Genomic DNA, 16,134 nt, shown 5'->3' with positions numbered 1-16,134 from the left:
GGAAGGAAGGAAGGAAGGAAGGAAGGAAGGAAGGAAGGAAGGAAGGAGGGAAGGAAGGAGGGAAGGAAGGAGGGAAGGAATGGAGGAAGAGACTACTTAAGGTGATGGATGTGTTAATTAGTTTGATCGTGGTCTTCATTTCATAATATAGGTATATCAAATCATCATGTTGTACACATTAAATATACACAATTTCTGTGTGTCAATTATATATTTGTCAACATAGGCGGTGAGATGGGGGAGAAGAAATTATGCCTGTGGCAGCAATTTAGACCTGAGCCAGCATTTCATACTGACCACAATCTCCCCTTCCTGAAGGCCTGCACTATGGATTTTGAACTTTCTTAACCAGCTACCATGATCACCTGATTAATTCCTTGTGATAGAGACAGATAGATAGATAATCTCCTACTTGTTCTGCTTCTTTGGTTGAGCCTTGACTGATGCAGATCCTGACTTCAATAACCTTACATTCTAGTGGGAGGAGATGGATGGTAAACACATAAATATATCAAGAGCTGATAAATAATATGAAGAGAAGGTAAAAACATAAACAAGAGAAAGACTGCCATCTTAAATAGAATGTCAAGGAACAATTCTGATGTTAGGATCTCTGGGCAGAAACCTGAGTGAAATAAGAAAGCAGTGCCCTACATGTATTTGAGGGAAAATCATTTCTAGTCTAGGGACTAGCAAGTGCAAAGCTCATGAGGTGATGGAACACTTAGTGTGTTTAGGGAGGAGAAGGATGGAAGGGCTGAGGTTCAGGCAGTGAGGAGTAACATGGAGGAGTTCCAGTCAAACAGGATCCTGGGACAGATGCTGTAGGGCTGGAAAGTCATGAAAAGCTTTGGGTCTTCTGAATAAGATGTAAAATTCTGCAAGGTCATTGAGGTTGTGACGAATGGAAGAATGGAAGCAGGGTGAGCAACTGAGGAGTGATTACAATATTCCCGGAAGGGGGTGAGGGCAGTCTTGGTCCAGAGTGATAGAAAGGGAGGGCAAGAAGTGGTTGGATCCTTGTATATACTGAAGGAGAAACGAGATTCACTGAAGGATTTGATGAGGCTTGTGAGGAAAAGCAGACACAAGAATGACACTAAACTTTTAGGCCTGAGCCTCACTCCCTGGAAAGGCTTTCCCTGATTCTCCAAGTCTAGAGGAGGTGATACCCCAAGGCCCTGCTCTGCAGACTGCACAGTGACTATCACACCACCCCACGTTTGCCTGTTAGTCTTCTGGAATTCACTCAAGATTGTAAGCCTTTCCAGGCTACAGACTGTCGACCTCTTGCCCATAACTTTATCCCTAGGTCTGGCTACAGTACCCAGAGACACTCAAAAACATGTAGGTTAGCCCGGTGATGGGTATTAAGGAGGGCACATGTTGTAATGAGCACTGGGTGTTATACGCAAATAATGAATCATGGAACACTCCATCAAAAACTAATGATGTATGGTGACTAACATAACAATAAAAAAATATATATATATATAAAATGTATTGAATGAATGACTTTTAGTGTTTGAGTATTCATAATTAGGAAATTTTATCTTCTAATTATATCAATTTCAACCTATTTATTATATTTGATATTACATTAAATGTAATCTATTTTGTTGAGCTTTATCTTTATAAATTGCTAAGCATTTATAATTTATTTTCACTATCTGTTTTTTACCCTTTCCTCTATTTCTGCTAAAGTTTAAATATTTTTCACAAATTTGGATAAAATGTTTTCATGTCACAGATATCTCATCTGTGATATCTATAGAAATTTTCCTTGTTTGTATTTCAATTTTGATATTTTTTATGAATAGAAGTATCTTTTTCTACTTTCATTTTCATGAGGTCAAATTTATTATTTCTCTGAGATTTTTCTTAAAAGTCTTTTTATACCTACAGAGTGAAAGCATAATTCTATCATTCTTCAAGTTTTTATGGTTTGATTTTTTTTAATTATCCCCTTTTTCTCCTGGGATTTATTTTGTATGTGGCAGAAAAGGATTTACTTAAACTGATCTTTCTCGGGGCGCCTGGGTGGCTCAGTCGTTAAGCGTCTGCCTTCGACTCAGGTCATGATCCCAGAGTCCTGGGATCGAGCCCCACATCGGGCTCCCTGCTCCGCGGGAGGCCTGCTTCTCCCTCTCCCACTCCCCTCGCTTGCGTTCCCTCTCTCTCGCTGTCTCTCTCTCTGTCAAATAAATAAATAAAATATTTAAAAAAAAACTGATCTTTCTCTGAAAATGCACAACAGTTGAAAAGAACAGTGAGTTTTAACCTGAGAAACCCCCTTACCAATCTCTCAAGGCCAAGAGTGGTATGTTTTGTGTGATTTTTCAATTGGTAACTAATGTCCTTATTGTTTCCAAAACAATACCAGCTGTCCCTGTAGGCGATACTAAAATATGAAATATTGGCATTCTTTATTTTAGAAGACGTATCAACACATATCAGATGTTTATTTAAATTGGTTTACTGAGCTAACACTACTGCAAGATTTAGAGTTTAAGCACAAAAAGTACTTTAGCCTTCCCAAATAATCTTTCCAGTTCCCAAGACCCCCCCCAAACTGATAGAGCTAAAAGCAAGAACTTTATTTTGGTATAACCATGTTTGGGAACTAGGCAATTTCTAGGCATTCGTATGTGCTCAACAAAGACTATCTTGATATAATTGTGTTCATTCTACTTGTGACCTAAATCAGGCTTAATTCAATACTTTAACAGCATAACACTAGTCCACTGACACATTCTAATTTAGCACAGCTACAAATAATGGCTTTCTTAGCTTTTTTCTTAGCAAACTAAGAACAAACTTTTTTAGCTTTTTTTCTGCCTTTCCAAATTAAGCACAATAAAAAATACATAAGCACAGAGAATTTTTCAAACTTTATAAACTAATAATAAATTTGAGGGCAGAAGTTGACTACCATACCAAATGTAGGACTTTACATAGTTCAGGGCCCTAAATCCCCAGGGTTACAGAAATCCCAAATACAACATATTTTCTATTATTAGATTTTTCTATTTTTAATCCTGTTAAATTTCTGCTGTAATAAAAATATGGAGCTTCATAAGACTAGTTTATAAGATCAGAAAGTTTTCATGTGCCAGACTATTTCAAATTCCAACTCCAGGTTTTAGTTAAAAAAAATAAATAAAATCCATAATCAACTTATCCTAATTTTTATCAAAATGAAAACATTTACTGAGGAAGGGAAGTGACTGAGAAATATGCTGGAATTCCACCTTTGTCACTTTCATTTAAATCAAATAAGAATGTGTCCATGTGGCTTTCAAAGGTACAAATAAAACATGTTCAAAATTTTAGCCGACTTCTTAATGACTGGATTTCTTCTTATATATTATTAAATTTTGAACCATAAATCTACCTCACCTCCTAGAATCTCAGCATCAGGGCACTCAGCAAAAGTTTAAATGTTCCCATTTAGAAAATATCCTCTGGTCAAATATCTGAGGAATGTTTAATGACCAAGTGACCAAGTAAATCATCCGAGTATTCCATCTTGTACATTTCATGATGACGTACCTTTGCGTTTGATTCAATATCCAAATAACCAAAGCAAACAAAGGACTTAGAAATGAATGCATATATTTCATCTCAGAGATGTCATAATACGAATATTTAAGTTAAGTGATCTTTTGTAAAAGCAGTTTATTTAAAGTATTTAAATAAAAAGAAACTTGACCATGTATTAGAAATAATAATTTATGCATCAGTTGAAAATGCCTCTTATTTAAAGCAAAAGCAGTTTAACTTTTAAGAACAGACTACAGACTCAACAGCGCATCAGGTGTTTTTACTTGAATACATTTCTTTGTCCTGCATGGGTTAGAAAAGAACAGTTCTTTTTCTTGCCAAATTTGAGCATTTGGCTTTACAATCATGATCATATTCAGGTCATCAATGGGGACTGTGACAGTGAAAGTAAAATTGTGTTATGGTGCATTTTAAGTGGTTTATTTAAATGCTTCTTCTCATAGACTAACAATATCTTTTGAATCTAAAAAAAAAAAATGAGTCATTTCCACAATAAGTTTAAAAATGTACACAAGTGTCCAGAATTTTGATCACCTAACATCTGAATGTAATGATCATTTTAAAGCACATTTAACTGCCAAAGTCCAGGTTCCCCTATCATTCCCAAGCTGAAACACAGTAAATTTGAGGGACTCTAATAATTTTAAGTCATTGTGTACTGCACATGCTCAGAACCGATCACCTCCAAATTTGAGGGCATATAAAAATTTGAAAAGCTTCAATTATTTTAAATCACCATGTGCAGCACAGAGAGAGATTTGAAATTGTTGCAGTGCCTCACGTTTTTTTAAGAACTTCAGTTTGGAAGGGAGTCAAGCAGCATTCCAGCATTGAGGCACAAGACACACTGGCCTATTTTGACATCACAACACTCATCACAGCTAGAAAATGTATACCAAAAAGCCAAGGAACTAGCTTTTTTCAATTGCACATTTTGAAAAGCGAGGGTCTTTTAAAACCCAAATAAACACCCAAACCAATCAGGAAACTGTGTGGTGATGATTAGATCAGGCCAGGGCAGAAAGATCCAAATGGTATTTACAGTGAATGGTCAAAAGGGCTGAAAGAGACACAAAGCAAAAAAATGCAAGAAGGTTCTGAGAGCATGGCAGGCAAATTCATACCCTCCTCCAGCTGAATTGTAATCCTAGTGGCCCTTCCCTCACCAAGTTTCTCCTTGCCCCAATCTGCCCAGCAGAGCTAACTTTCTGGTTCCCTCCTGGATGGATGGATAACTGAACCTCATTATGTTCTATCAACCCTCTTGCGCTGTTTTCTCTATATTCGCTTTGTTTGATTGTGGGAGAGGGTGAGCACTTTGACATTTTACACAGCTCAGAGCAGAAGTTCACTTTCGACATCCAAATCCTTAAAGAACCCCAAAATGATATCCGCACTGTCTGGCTATGGAAAGATGGCCCTTCTTCAGCACTGCTCATCTTTTCATCTAAGTAAAAAGTTATAGTCTCCTTTGTTGCCTTTGGGTTTTCACATATTTTTGGCCTGGCAGTGTCCAGAGAGCAGGACACTCTTCATAATTCTGCATCAGTGAAAACAGAATGTCCTATAGTCGGTAGGGGTAGAAAAAAAAGAGTAAGGGGAAAAAAATGAAAGAAAAAGAGCCTGAAGGCACTGGAATAATTAAGCAAATGCAGTGACAGTTGTGGCAGGTCCTGGGCAGAACTGGCTCCACTGAGCTGAATTAATGACATCAACAGCCCAGTATCTCCATTAACATTTGATCATTAATTATTACCCTCTGACAGTAAGAGCCTAAACCTTCTTAGGAGTGGCCTGTTATTAATCTACTTACCTGCCTGAGCAGGGGCTGTTCACCTACCTCAGTGCAGTTGGTGGGCTGGTTTTCGATTCTTGTTTTTTTTAAACCCCAACTATTGCTTCATTTACTTGGGTAAAACGGTGATGACCATCAAATTATACAGGCAGCTTTGATTGGGGGATTATGTTTTGTTCATCGAAGGTAGCTCCGGAGAGAACCTACCTGCACCTGTTGCACTAATTTTCTTTGTCAAGTTTACAAAGGTCAGGAGACACAGTCTACCTGAGGAACTGCATGGGACAGCAAAGAAGTAAATCATTCACCACTGTCCCCCTTACCTACTGGGACAAGAATTTTTCAGATTTTCTCAGAATCCCATTCTTGGAACTGTGATCATTGGAAATAATGCCTTTTCAGTTCTAAAATTCTTCACTTAAAATGCTAACCAAAAGCACAGAGAAGTTCAATTTAGGCTTATATCATCAAATGATTATCTTAGCAAATTCTGATAGTCCCTCAGACAAGTCACATTCTGTTTTCGAATGACAATTACTTGAATTTTACCTTTTAAAAATTAAAGATTAATCATATATCTGTATCCAAATGCTTCTGGTGAACTTTTTTTTTTAAGATTTTGTTTACTTATTTGAGAGAGAGAGAGCATGAGCAAGAGGAGGGGTCGAGGGAGAGGGAGAAGCAGACTCCCTGCTGAGCAAGAAGCCTGACGTAGGACTCTATCCTAGGACCCTGGGATCATGACCTGAGTTGAAGGCAAACGCTTAACCGACTGAGCCACCCAGGTGCCACTTTGGTGAACCTTTAAAACTTGTCAGAGCCTTGGCAATTTAATATGTGCATGCATGCACACACACAGAACCACATGTACACACACACACACACACACACATACACACACACAACCACAGATAATCTCTAAAATTGCAGGAGAAAGATTAGAGAGCCAAAAAAGGAAAATAATAATCAAAGGACCTGTTAATGTTTAACAATGCCCCATTTCTCTCCAACAAAGATTTGTCCTTACCACATGACAGTATGTCTCCATTGCTGACGAGAAAAATATTGGAAAATGTGAACAGAAGCTCATGTGCTAAGTACTCTCCTCATGGCAACAGACCTTATAGTATTAGTGTGATAATTAACCTTTACCAAAGAAGACTTCATTGAAGTCTCATACATTAATTTGCTGATTGTTCTTTTCCCGCTAGAGACATAATCCAGAGTTCACTTCCTAGTCATAAGCATAGACACAACATAACTTAATAGAGTGCCTGATTCAGCTAATGACTCTGAATAGACCGAGAAAATCCTAGTGCTTTTAAAACTGTAGGGTATATTCCCCAGTGCACAGAGGGAATCTATGGATCCCTGCTCTTCAGCAAGGAAACAGTGGTCAAATCAGATCTGACCAACAGTTTCCATCACATCCTTTTCCTATAGGTCACTCTAATTGGCTCCCATGTGGTGGGCAGTGTAGGTTTTTCTGAGATGAATGTGAGAAAGAAATCTCATGCTCGGGGTGCCTGGGTGGCTCAGTCGTTAAGCGTCTGCCTTCGGCTCAGGTCATGCTCCCAGGGTCCTGGGATCGAGCCCCACATCAGGCTCCCTCTCGGCGGGAAGCTTGCTTCTCCCTCTCCCACTCCCCCTGCTTGTGTTCCCTCCCTCGCTATGTCTCTCTCTCTGTCAAATAAATAATAAATAAAATCTTAAGAAAAGAAAAAGAAATCTCATGCTCACCATCCAAACCCTCAAAAAGAGCCTTCCTCTCATTTAGGGACAGACCTCTGTTCTCCTACTCACAGTAGCTCACTGATTAGTCCTTCATGAGGCTCCTCCTGGGTCCTCTGGTCAACTCATGTGATTCACTAGGCCTCTTTATTGGAAACCATTACTCAGAAATCACCTTGAATGCAGAGCATGTGAAGTGAAGTCTTTGATTAATACAAGTCCTTGGTTATCCAGTACAATAAAATTATAAAATGAAAGAAGTAATTTAAACTCTATGGATTTTAGTTCTCTCGTCTGTAAAAGTACTAGAAAAAGTAAATGGCATGGTTTCTTGTAAGCCTAAAGTTGAAATTTTCTTCGTTGAGACATGTTTGTTTGCATAACTAAAGTCAGAATGGTAAAGAGCGAGCCTAAAAGGAAGAACAAAGTAACCAGGACTAAATCCACTTAGAAAAACAAACAAACAAACAACAACAAAAAAAACACTGAATATCTTCAATGTGCAAGGCAATTTTGTGATGGAGGAAAAAACAATCAACATTTCCTATCTATGTACCATTTTCTTTAAGCCCCATGGGAATTATCATATTGGTATCAATTTTTCTCATCAATTGATCAGTTAGCTTTCTTCCCTAAGACTCTGTACATACATTGTAGTAATTCCTAGGACTTAGCTCAATTTCTCATTTCAGTAATATGCTGAATTGCAATTACCCCAATCAATGGGCCAAATACACCTACCATAGATTTTTTCTGATCTCAGAGATTCAGATGTGCTCAACTTTCTACAACTTTCTTATAACTTCACTCAAGTCTTCTCTTTTAACATCACCCTAAAGAGATCTGAACCTGATTTTATATATATACATATATATATATATATATTTTAAAATATGTTTCCCTCTTTCTTCCATCACAATAACAATTGATGGCTTGGATTCTTAAAATTTCTATCACATTTCCTCTAGCTGGTTATAGGTAGCACCTCTTCCCACTGCAATTTCTCTATAATATTCCTAACTCTTAAGTCACAGTGAGTCACCCAAGTTCACTTCAGGATTTCAAGCTACGAATACTAGCTTCCAACAATTCTTCCATGGTCTATGATCAATCCATATTTGAAAGCACTTAGGGAAAAAAAGGGAAATGAATGAACACAAAGCATTAATGTGCCATCTTTATGATATTTATAACAAAAGGAGCCACATTTTCTATGGGTGATCCTTAAAGAAAAAGTCACTATGTTAAACATTCTTCTATTATAGGTCCTTATTAAATATTTTCCTGAGTTTTCGTCATCTTATGCCACATTCAGAATGACTCCTTAAAGAATTAAAATCTTGCATTTTGATTACCTCCTTTTTACATTTAGCAAAAGATTACAGAGCAGATATTGTTTGACACTGAATTTCTGTTAACATGTCCTCCACTGGAGCATAGTTGTACACATTGTTTCAGAGCTAACATAATGGGGAATATTTTCAAAGAGGGCTGTGTTTCAAGCCAGATGGTTTATCTGCCGAAACAATTCTCCCAGTAGAGAAATAGTGGTGCACAGTTGCGGTAGTGTTCATAAGCCTAGTGCAGTAGATTCATTTGGCACCCACATTTTGGAGTCAAACAAAAGTGTGGTTTGTGTGAATCTCAGACTCAGACGTTCATAAGTGAAAAGGAGTTTTCTGCAATTGCACATTGTGCCTTATTGTAAAGGCAGCAGTGTGTTTATACCAAAAACAATATGCAAATACGATTTTTAAACATATATTAATAGTTTCACCCACATAATTCAAGGGGACAATACCATAATAATTGCTTCAGAGATTATCACAGTCTGGTCCAAAAAGAGCCAAGTTGCCATACTTGTGTTGAAAGCAAATGCATTCCCAAAATTCAGGTCCACTGTCTCTATTAAAACCTGAAAAAGAAAAGGATATGACACATGTATCATATCCTGCACTTTGGGCAAAGAGCAACTGTTACCTAATGAGCCTCCAAGAATTCACAAAGTATTCCATCCATGTTGCCATGCGTAGCTCTTCAATGCACCTTCTCAGGAAGCTCTTGATTTAAAACCCATGAGTTTCAAGGGCCCCTTAAAAGAGACCTTGGTGGACCATGGTGTTGGGTTCTCTAGCCACCAGTGATCTTCAGAGGTGTTGCTATGCGCACTGGGATCCTCGCCCTCCTTTGTCACAGGAACCGTCCCTTCCCTGTATACTAATGCTGCCCACATTTTAAAAATAAAACAGAAGAGTTAAAGGACTCCAAGAGGGGGTTACCATGCTCTAAAACGTCTCAAGCATGCAGAGGGATGGGAAAATCCCTGAGATTCCAGAGATTAAAAAAAAAAATAGCACATGGGAGGTTCTAAATAAAGAAATTCTTGGGTATGTTGGGGAAGTTGGCAGCAGCCTTGCAGCTCTTTCCCTCGGAGACTATTTTTGCTTGAGTTAGCAAGCCAGCGAGTGCCTGTGCGTGCCTGTGCGTGCCTGTGCCCTCACGTGTTTAAAAGGACTCAGTGAACGTTAATGGGTTTGATTTCATGGAGAATAAGATACCTTTTAAAATACAAAATACCCTTGAATTATTGTTATCCCCAATATATCTCATATCTTAATAACTTTATATAAACAAACTGTTATCCACTTCTGCACTTAGGATAAAAGAAGGAACGTGGTTCTTTTTACAAAATAGTAAAAATAAGGTCAGAACTATGATCTCCACAAAGTGAGTTACACTTTCTTCACACACACACTCACACACACACACACACAAAATATATGTCCCATAATAAGTCTCAAGCAGGGAGAGAAAAAATAAAAGTAAATACTAGAAGCTTAACTGTCCTGAAATTAACAGGTTAGCTGGAAAACCCAAGATGCTATATTCACATTTTAGCTTTTAGGGCCCTCAAGTATGATAAATCCAGATGAAGAAACTTCAGTCCAAATCAATGTGTATACTAAATCCAAATAAATGTTAGAGACCCATGCAAGATGAAAACCTGTACGTGCCTGTCTCCAAAACATACCATCAAATGAATACTTGTGCACAAATCAAAATAAAAAATATAAACACCTACATCATTTTAGAGGCTGTCCCAAGAATGATGATACTTTATTTCTTCCTTAATATTGTAATATGTTGCATCTTGATCTTTTTGAGTGAAGATTTGCGGGCATGACATTTAATGCAGGCATTGAATACTGGCAGAATTGTGGGATTTTGTTTAAGTGACTGCTTTGGGGATTTCTCATTTTTCTTCTTTTTTCTTTTCCTTCTTCATTTTATGAATGTTGTCATTTACTAGCAGGCAGCTTGTAAGACATTGTGGTCAAAGGAATACAGATCCCATTGCATTTACAACAGAACTTTTATAAATCTTTAGTAAAGGATCTAATATTTTCTATTTTAAAACAAAGAAAAATCCTATCAGGTTAGATATTTAATGCTCCATGTGCTTATGTGTAATTAATGCCACAAATCTCTAAATACCCCCATGTCCCAAATACTAAGAAAACTGCCAATTGCCTCGGCACATCATTGAAGTGGACTCTTTGTTTGCTCTTGACACTTTGCATTACCAAGCAGAAACCTAAGTGTATATTTTTCTTACTTTTTGGTAGTGTTATCAAAATCACATATATGAAATCCAGGAGAGAGGGGAAAAAATCTTTGATGGACAAGTTGAATCCAATTCAAATATTTGTAGCATCAACGGCAAACTGGGTATTTCCAGAAAGTGAGCAAATTGAATTATTCATGAGGCCAAAGTAAAGTCAATACATCTCTATCTTAACCAGGTTCTTTCTAATAGTTTGCATGGTACAAGACATGCAGCATAATTAATAGTTACAAATATAATATGCAAACAGAGATGAAAGACTGGTAATTTGGTAAATCAGTTTAGTTGTAATAGAATTGTCCTGACACACTAACTTTGATATTTTCAAAATTGATATACTTACATCCAAAAATACTGTGCAGGGATATGTAAAGCTTTGAAGAACATCCAGAGCATCAGGAACCAGATGAAAGAAAGGGAGTTCATCCCCACCATTTCTATCAGAGTGGCTATAATGGTCCAGTGTTGCTTTTTCCTCCTCTCCACTTTATCTTTTATTTTTTTAAAGATTTTATTTATTTATTTGAGAGAGAGAGAGAGTGACAGTATGAGAGAGAGAGAGAGAGAGATCATGAGCAGGTGGGAGGGGTAGCGGGAGAAGCAGACTCCCCGCTGAGCAGGGAGCCCTATGCAGAACTCGATCCCAGAACGCTGGACTCATGACCTGAGTTGAAGGCAGACGCTTAACCAACTGAGCCACCCAGGTGCCCATTCACTTTATGTTTTAAATACCCTAGTTTTCAAAGAACGTCTATAATTGTTAATATGAGGAATGTGGTTGCATGATCACTTCAGTATCTTTTTTTTTTCGCCCTCTCAAAATTTATCACCAATTTAAAAAGTGAACTCCCAACCAAGATAAGGCGGGGGGGGGGGAAGAAAAAAAGAAACTTACCCAATTCTTTAATAACAGAGTGATGTTTGAAATGTACTACTGTTACACTCTGCATGGGCTCTGCGGATTCCCTCCCCCCATCACCATCACCAATAAAAGAATAAATCATCAAATGTTCTGTCCTCCATCAAATCTATAATATCCTTCCAACATAATTCTAGAACCAAACTGATTTCCAAAAGGGATTTCTCCAGCCTGTGCCAGTTTGCCAGGATCTTTCTGGTCAGGATCCTGAGACTGTGATGTAGCCTAGCACTCTCCAGGCAGGCAAAAATACAGCCATTAGAGACCTGAGCCATGCTTCTCCATGTGGTCTGAAGCTTCCGGGTGGCTTGTGTGTGTTATGATTGTGCCTGGCCTCTACATAAAAGCAAATTGACAACCCCTACCTCCTCCGAGCCAGTGCCAATTTTTAAATAAAATGTCTAGTGGTGATTTATTGCCAGTGTAAACTGCCAGACTGGCAGCCCCATTTACCTACTAAGCAGACAAATCAGTAAAAGCTATGTCAACCTTGCCCAGTTTTCCCAAGTATGTTCTAGAAGGCATTCCAAATTTCATGTGTATTCTGCTACCAGATTTCTTATTTGTGTGCATTAGAAAACAAAATATCCAGTTGACCTCAGTGACTTCAAAAAGTGGTTATTCATCCTTTGAGAACTTCCTGGGATCATCCGAACTCATTTTCCATAGATCACACACTCTTCCATTCAGATAAGGATTGTTGACCATTAATTATCTGGCTTGAGTATCAAGCAGGGCTGCAGAACTGAAAGAATTTCTTTCCTGCGTCTAATATCATCTCAGGGGCATGTTTCCTACCACTTCCCCAGGGACCAAGCACCTGCCTTGGCAATTCTCAAGAGACTTCTCTCCCTTATTCCTCTCCAGTTTATAAATAACAGCACCTATTAGCCGAGGCATAATTTTTAAATGTTCTTTTGGGTCTTTTTTGGCTCTCTTCACCCCTAGTATTCCCCATCAAGCTGATCCATTCTTGCCAGGATAAAGTGCATGAGATTTTTGCACGGCTCTGGTCAAAAAACACCTCTTCCTATTCAGGAGGAGACTTCAAAGATTGCTACCTATAATGTATGTTAAAAGAAAAGAAAAAGAAAAAAAAAAAAACAGAGCCATCAATTCCTATTTCTTTAAGATTACAGACAGGCTGCTCTGACGAATGAAACCTCTTCCAGTCTTACTTAAGCTGCTCAGAGTGACTAGTTATCAAGTCAATGAGAAGAAATCTTTTATTTCTTACCTTGATGCCTCTGTGTCATTGTACACACAATGCAGAGCAGTCTATATTTCATCAACCATTTTCTTCATGTATTATTTAATAAACTGTTTAGAGCATGCCTAATTACAAACATTTATTATAGACTTCAACCCTAGAAATGTGTGAGAATATGCTAAATTGTTTCCTACCTAAAGTTTTAATGAGAGTATAATACCTCCGGCCCATATGCTTCAAGAACGTTATCCTTAATTATGTAACATGGGTATTTTACTGATATCTGTTAACTGCTCAAGCAGCTGTGGTTTTCTGCTTTTTTGCACAGCTCGGGAGGAGCAGTGAGTTCAGTTTCCCCTTTTTGGGGGGTTGCAAAATCCATACCCCAAACAGGTGTGTGCAATCACGAACCGCAGTGATGAACCCAAACTGCTGCCTTTCTAAAAATTCCACCAGCCGGTGACACACGCCAGTCAAGGTTGCACAACCTTGTTTTCCACCGGTTATTTTGATGATTCATTCCCCCATGGGGAGGTGAATTTTCAGCCATTGTTACTCCGCTCCTGTTTCTGATAACTAAAGGAATCACTTCCTCATTTTGATGATTTCTCTCTCTCCCTCTCTTGCTCTCACTCTTGCTGTCTCCCTGTTTCCTTTTTTTAAGTTGGATTCTGATCCTTTTGCAAGGTGCCACCTGAACTGGCTGTTCTCTCCTCCACGGACAAGGGCCAGGAGAGGAGAAGTTAAAGGAAACACACACATTAAGCAAAGCTCTTCAAGTTGTTACTTAATTGTAGTAAAGCTACCTGGATGATCTGTAATTATAAAGTAATCATCTATTAAAAATATAAGAACTCAAAGCAATAAGTGAGTATTATCCACTTGCAAGTAGTGACCTTGGAACGTTACATTGATTCTATCGATTGCTTAAGAAATGTTTGTGGAATTGCGACCGAACTTCCCTCATACTGTTTTGAATGTCAAATGTGGCAAATCATCCACTTTATTTTTTTTTAAGATTGTATTTTATTCATTTGAGAGAGATAGAGAGTGCGTACAAGCTGAGGGAGAGGCAGAGGGAGAGAGCGAGAAGTAGGCTCCCCACTGAGCAGGGAGCCAGACATGGGGCTCCATCTCAGGACCCCGAGACCACGACCTGAGCCGAAGGCAGACACTTAACTGACTGAGCCATCCAGGCGCCCCAAATCATCCACTTTAAAAAGGTAGGTTTAATTTTTGCAAACATCCACACTTTATTCAGAGCCAAGTCTGCGGATAAATTGATCACCTTTTCTTTTAAATAAAAATGTTGATTACTAAATAATAAAATGAGCTCTTTGTGAGAAATAAAAAATGAATCTAAGGAAAATTTCCAAAAAGGAGGTGAAAACATTTTGAATAGCAGCAGATTCCACTGGATTAAATACAGTCTGGAGAACCTGACTTCCCTGGACAAGACCACATCCCTTTGGAAATTCCACATGTTTGCTACAATGATACCACAGTATTTTGCCCTCACATCTTGACTTTTCTAGAAAATGGAGCAACTCAAATTAATTTCTTTTCCTCCTATTAAACAACAACAAAAATACAAGAATGATACTCTAGAAATTTTATTCCTAATTAAAGACATCTACATAGACACAAGAGCACACCTATGCATTTCACATTCCTCGAAAGGTGTGGATGATACAGAAAGTGCTGTATCATAATGGTAAGAATGCAAGTCATGGAATATGATAATCTGTGTATTAAACTAGAATTTACCACTTATTGTCTGTCACCTGGAGCAACTACCCAGACTTTAATGAAGCTCAGTTTTCTCATCTGTTAAATGTGGAAAATAAACGTATGATTTGCACAAGTATTGTGAGGATTAAATGTATGAAAAACCTCAAGCAGAGTGACTGGCACATAATGGATGCCCAATACATGGTGACTTTTGTGATAGTTGACCTCACCACACACCAGGGTTCTCCACTGGAGCATGAGCTCCTGAAGAGCCAGTACCATGCTTTCCATCATGCTTGTTACTCAGCATCCAGCATAGTGTCCAACACATAGTAGGACTTAAAAATTGTTCATTAAACTAAGCTGAATACATCCTTTTGAATACACCTAAGATTAAAAATTGGAAATGAAGGGCGCCTGGGTGGTTAAGTGTCTGTCTTCAGCTCAGGTCATGATCTCAGGGACCTGGGATCGAGCCCCACATCGGGTTCCCTGCTCAGTGGGGAGCCTGCTTCACCCTCTCCCTCTGCCACTCCTCCCCCCACCCCTGCTTGTGCTCTCACGCTCTCTCTCTCTGTCAAATAAATAAATAAAATCTTTTTTAAAAAAATTATAAATAAAATGTAAAAGATTTTAAATCAAGTTTTTTGAAAATAGTTCAGAGACCACACGATCTGGTTCAGTTTATAATATATCCCAGGTTCATTAGTAATCAGAATAAAGAATATTATTACATATTTTTTAAAGATTTTATTTATTTATTTGACAGAGAGCACAGAGCATGACAGAGCACAAGCAGGGGGAGTGGCAGAGGGAAAGGGAGAAGCAGACTCTTCACTGAGCAGGAAGCCCGATGTAGGGCTTGATCCCAGAAGTCTGGAATCATGACCTGAGCCAAAGGCAGATGCTTAACCGACTGAGCCACCCAGGTGCTCCGACATATTTTAAAGTATCTCATTTCTTGATCTAGCCCTTTCCTGCCCTAATCAGTGTTTTAAGAAGCTTATTTATTATTGCAAAATGATTTCATTAGAAGTAATTACAAATAAGTTTTAATCAGGTGACAAAGCTAGGTAGGTTGAGTAGAAAGTATAGCAGAAGTCACCCATGAGCTGCCAGATGGGGAGATGGTAGGAGGAGAACTTTGGATAGGAAGAACATTAAGCCACTACTTCTATAATTCTTGGTAGCTGCAGGGGTGTGGGCTCCATAAGGGTGGTGGAGCACTAAAGCAAAATCACACTTCCCTAAACACAAACACAGTAGGGTGAGGTCTCCTCTTAACCTGCCCCAGGCACAAACCTAGTGCTTGGCCCTCACAGACCAACCATGCAAAATGACTCCCATAGTTACTGGGCACTTAAGAAGTAATTGTTACACATATAAATGAGCAAATATCATTTAGTCATCATTTTATTTTTCCCTATTTTTTTCCTTATTTTCCCTATCTTCTATGAAAATAAGACTGAAAAAAAAATAACTCAATGATGAGATCACGTTAGACTCAGTAGACAATTGTACACACTGTCCTCTGTGAATTCAAAGCAATTGTTACACCT

The 16,134-nt window shown here is 38.4% G+C and overlaps 1 protein-coding gene across 1 annotated transcript in view; it reads right to left on the bottom strand.

Moving 5' to 3' along the window:
* Positions 1-16,134, bottom strand: part of LOC110585694 (importin subunit alpha-8-like) — a 77,098-nt gene that overhangs the window by 16,297 nt on the left and 44,667 nt on the right. The window contains exon 2 of the mRNA XM_021695848.1: positions 8,951-9,005. Coding sequence (XP_021551523.1) covers positions 8,951-9,005 — 55 coding nt within the window. The remainder of the gene's footprint in view (positions 1-8,950; positions 9,006-16,134) is intronic.

Source organism: Neomonachus schauinslandi, chromosome 3 (genome assembly GCF_002201575.2).
Source record: "Neomonachus schauinslandi chromosome 3, ASM220157v2, whole genome shotgun sequence".
NCBI classification, from domain to species: domain Eukaryota; kingdom Metazoa; phylum Chordata; class Mammalia; order Carnivora; family Phocidae; genus Neomonachus; species Neomonachus schauinslandi.
The sequence above is the reverse complement of the archived record's forward strand: the minus strand, read 5'-3'. Positions and strand labels throughout refer to the sequence as shown.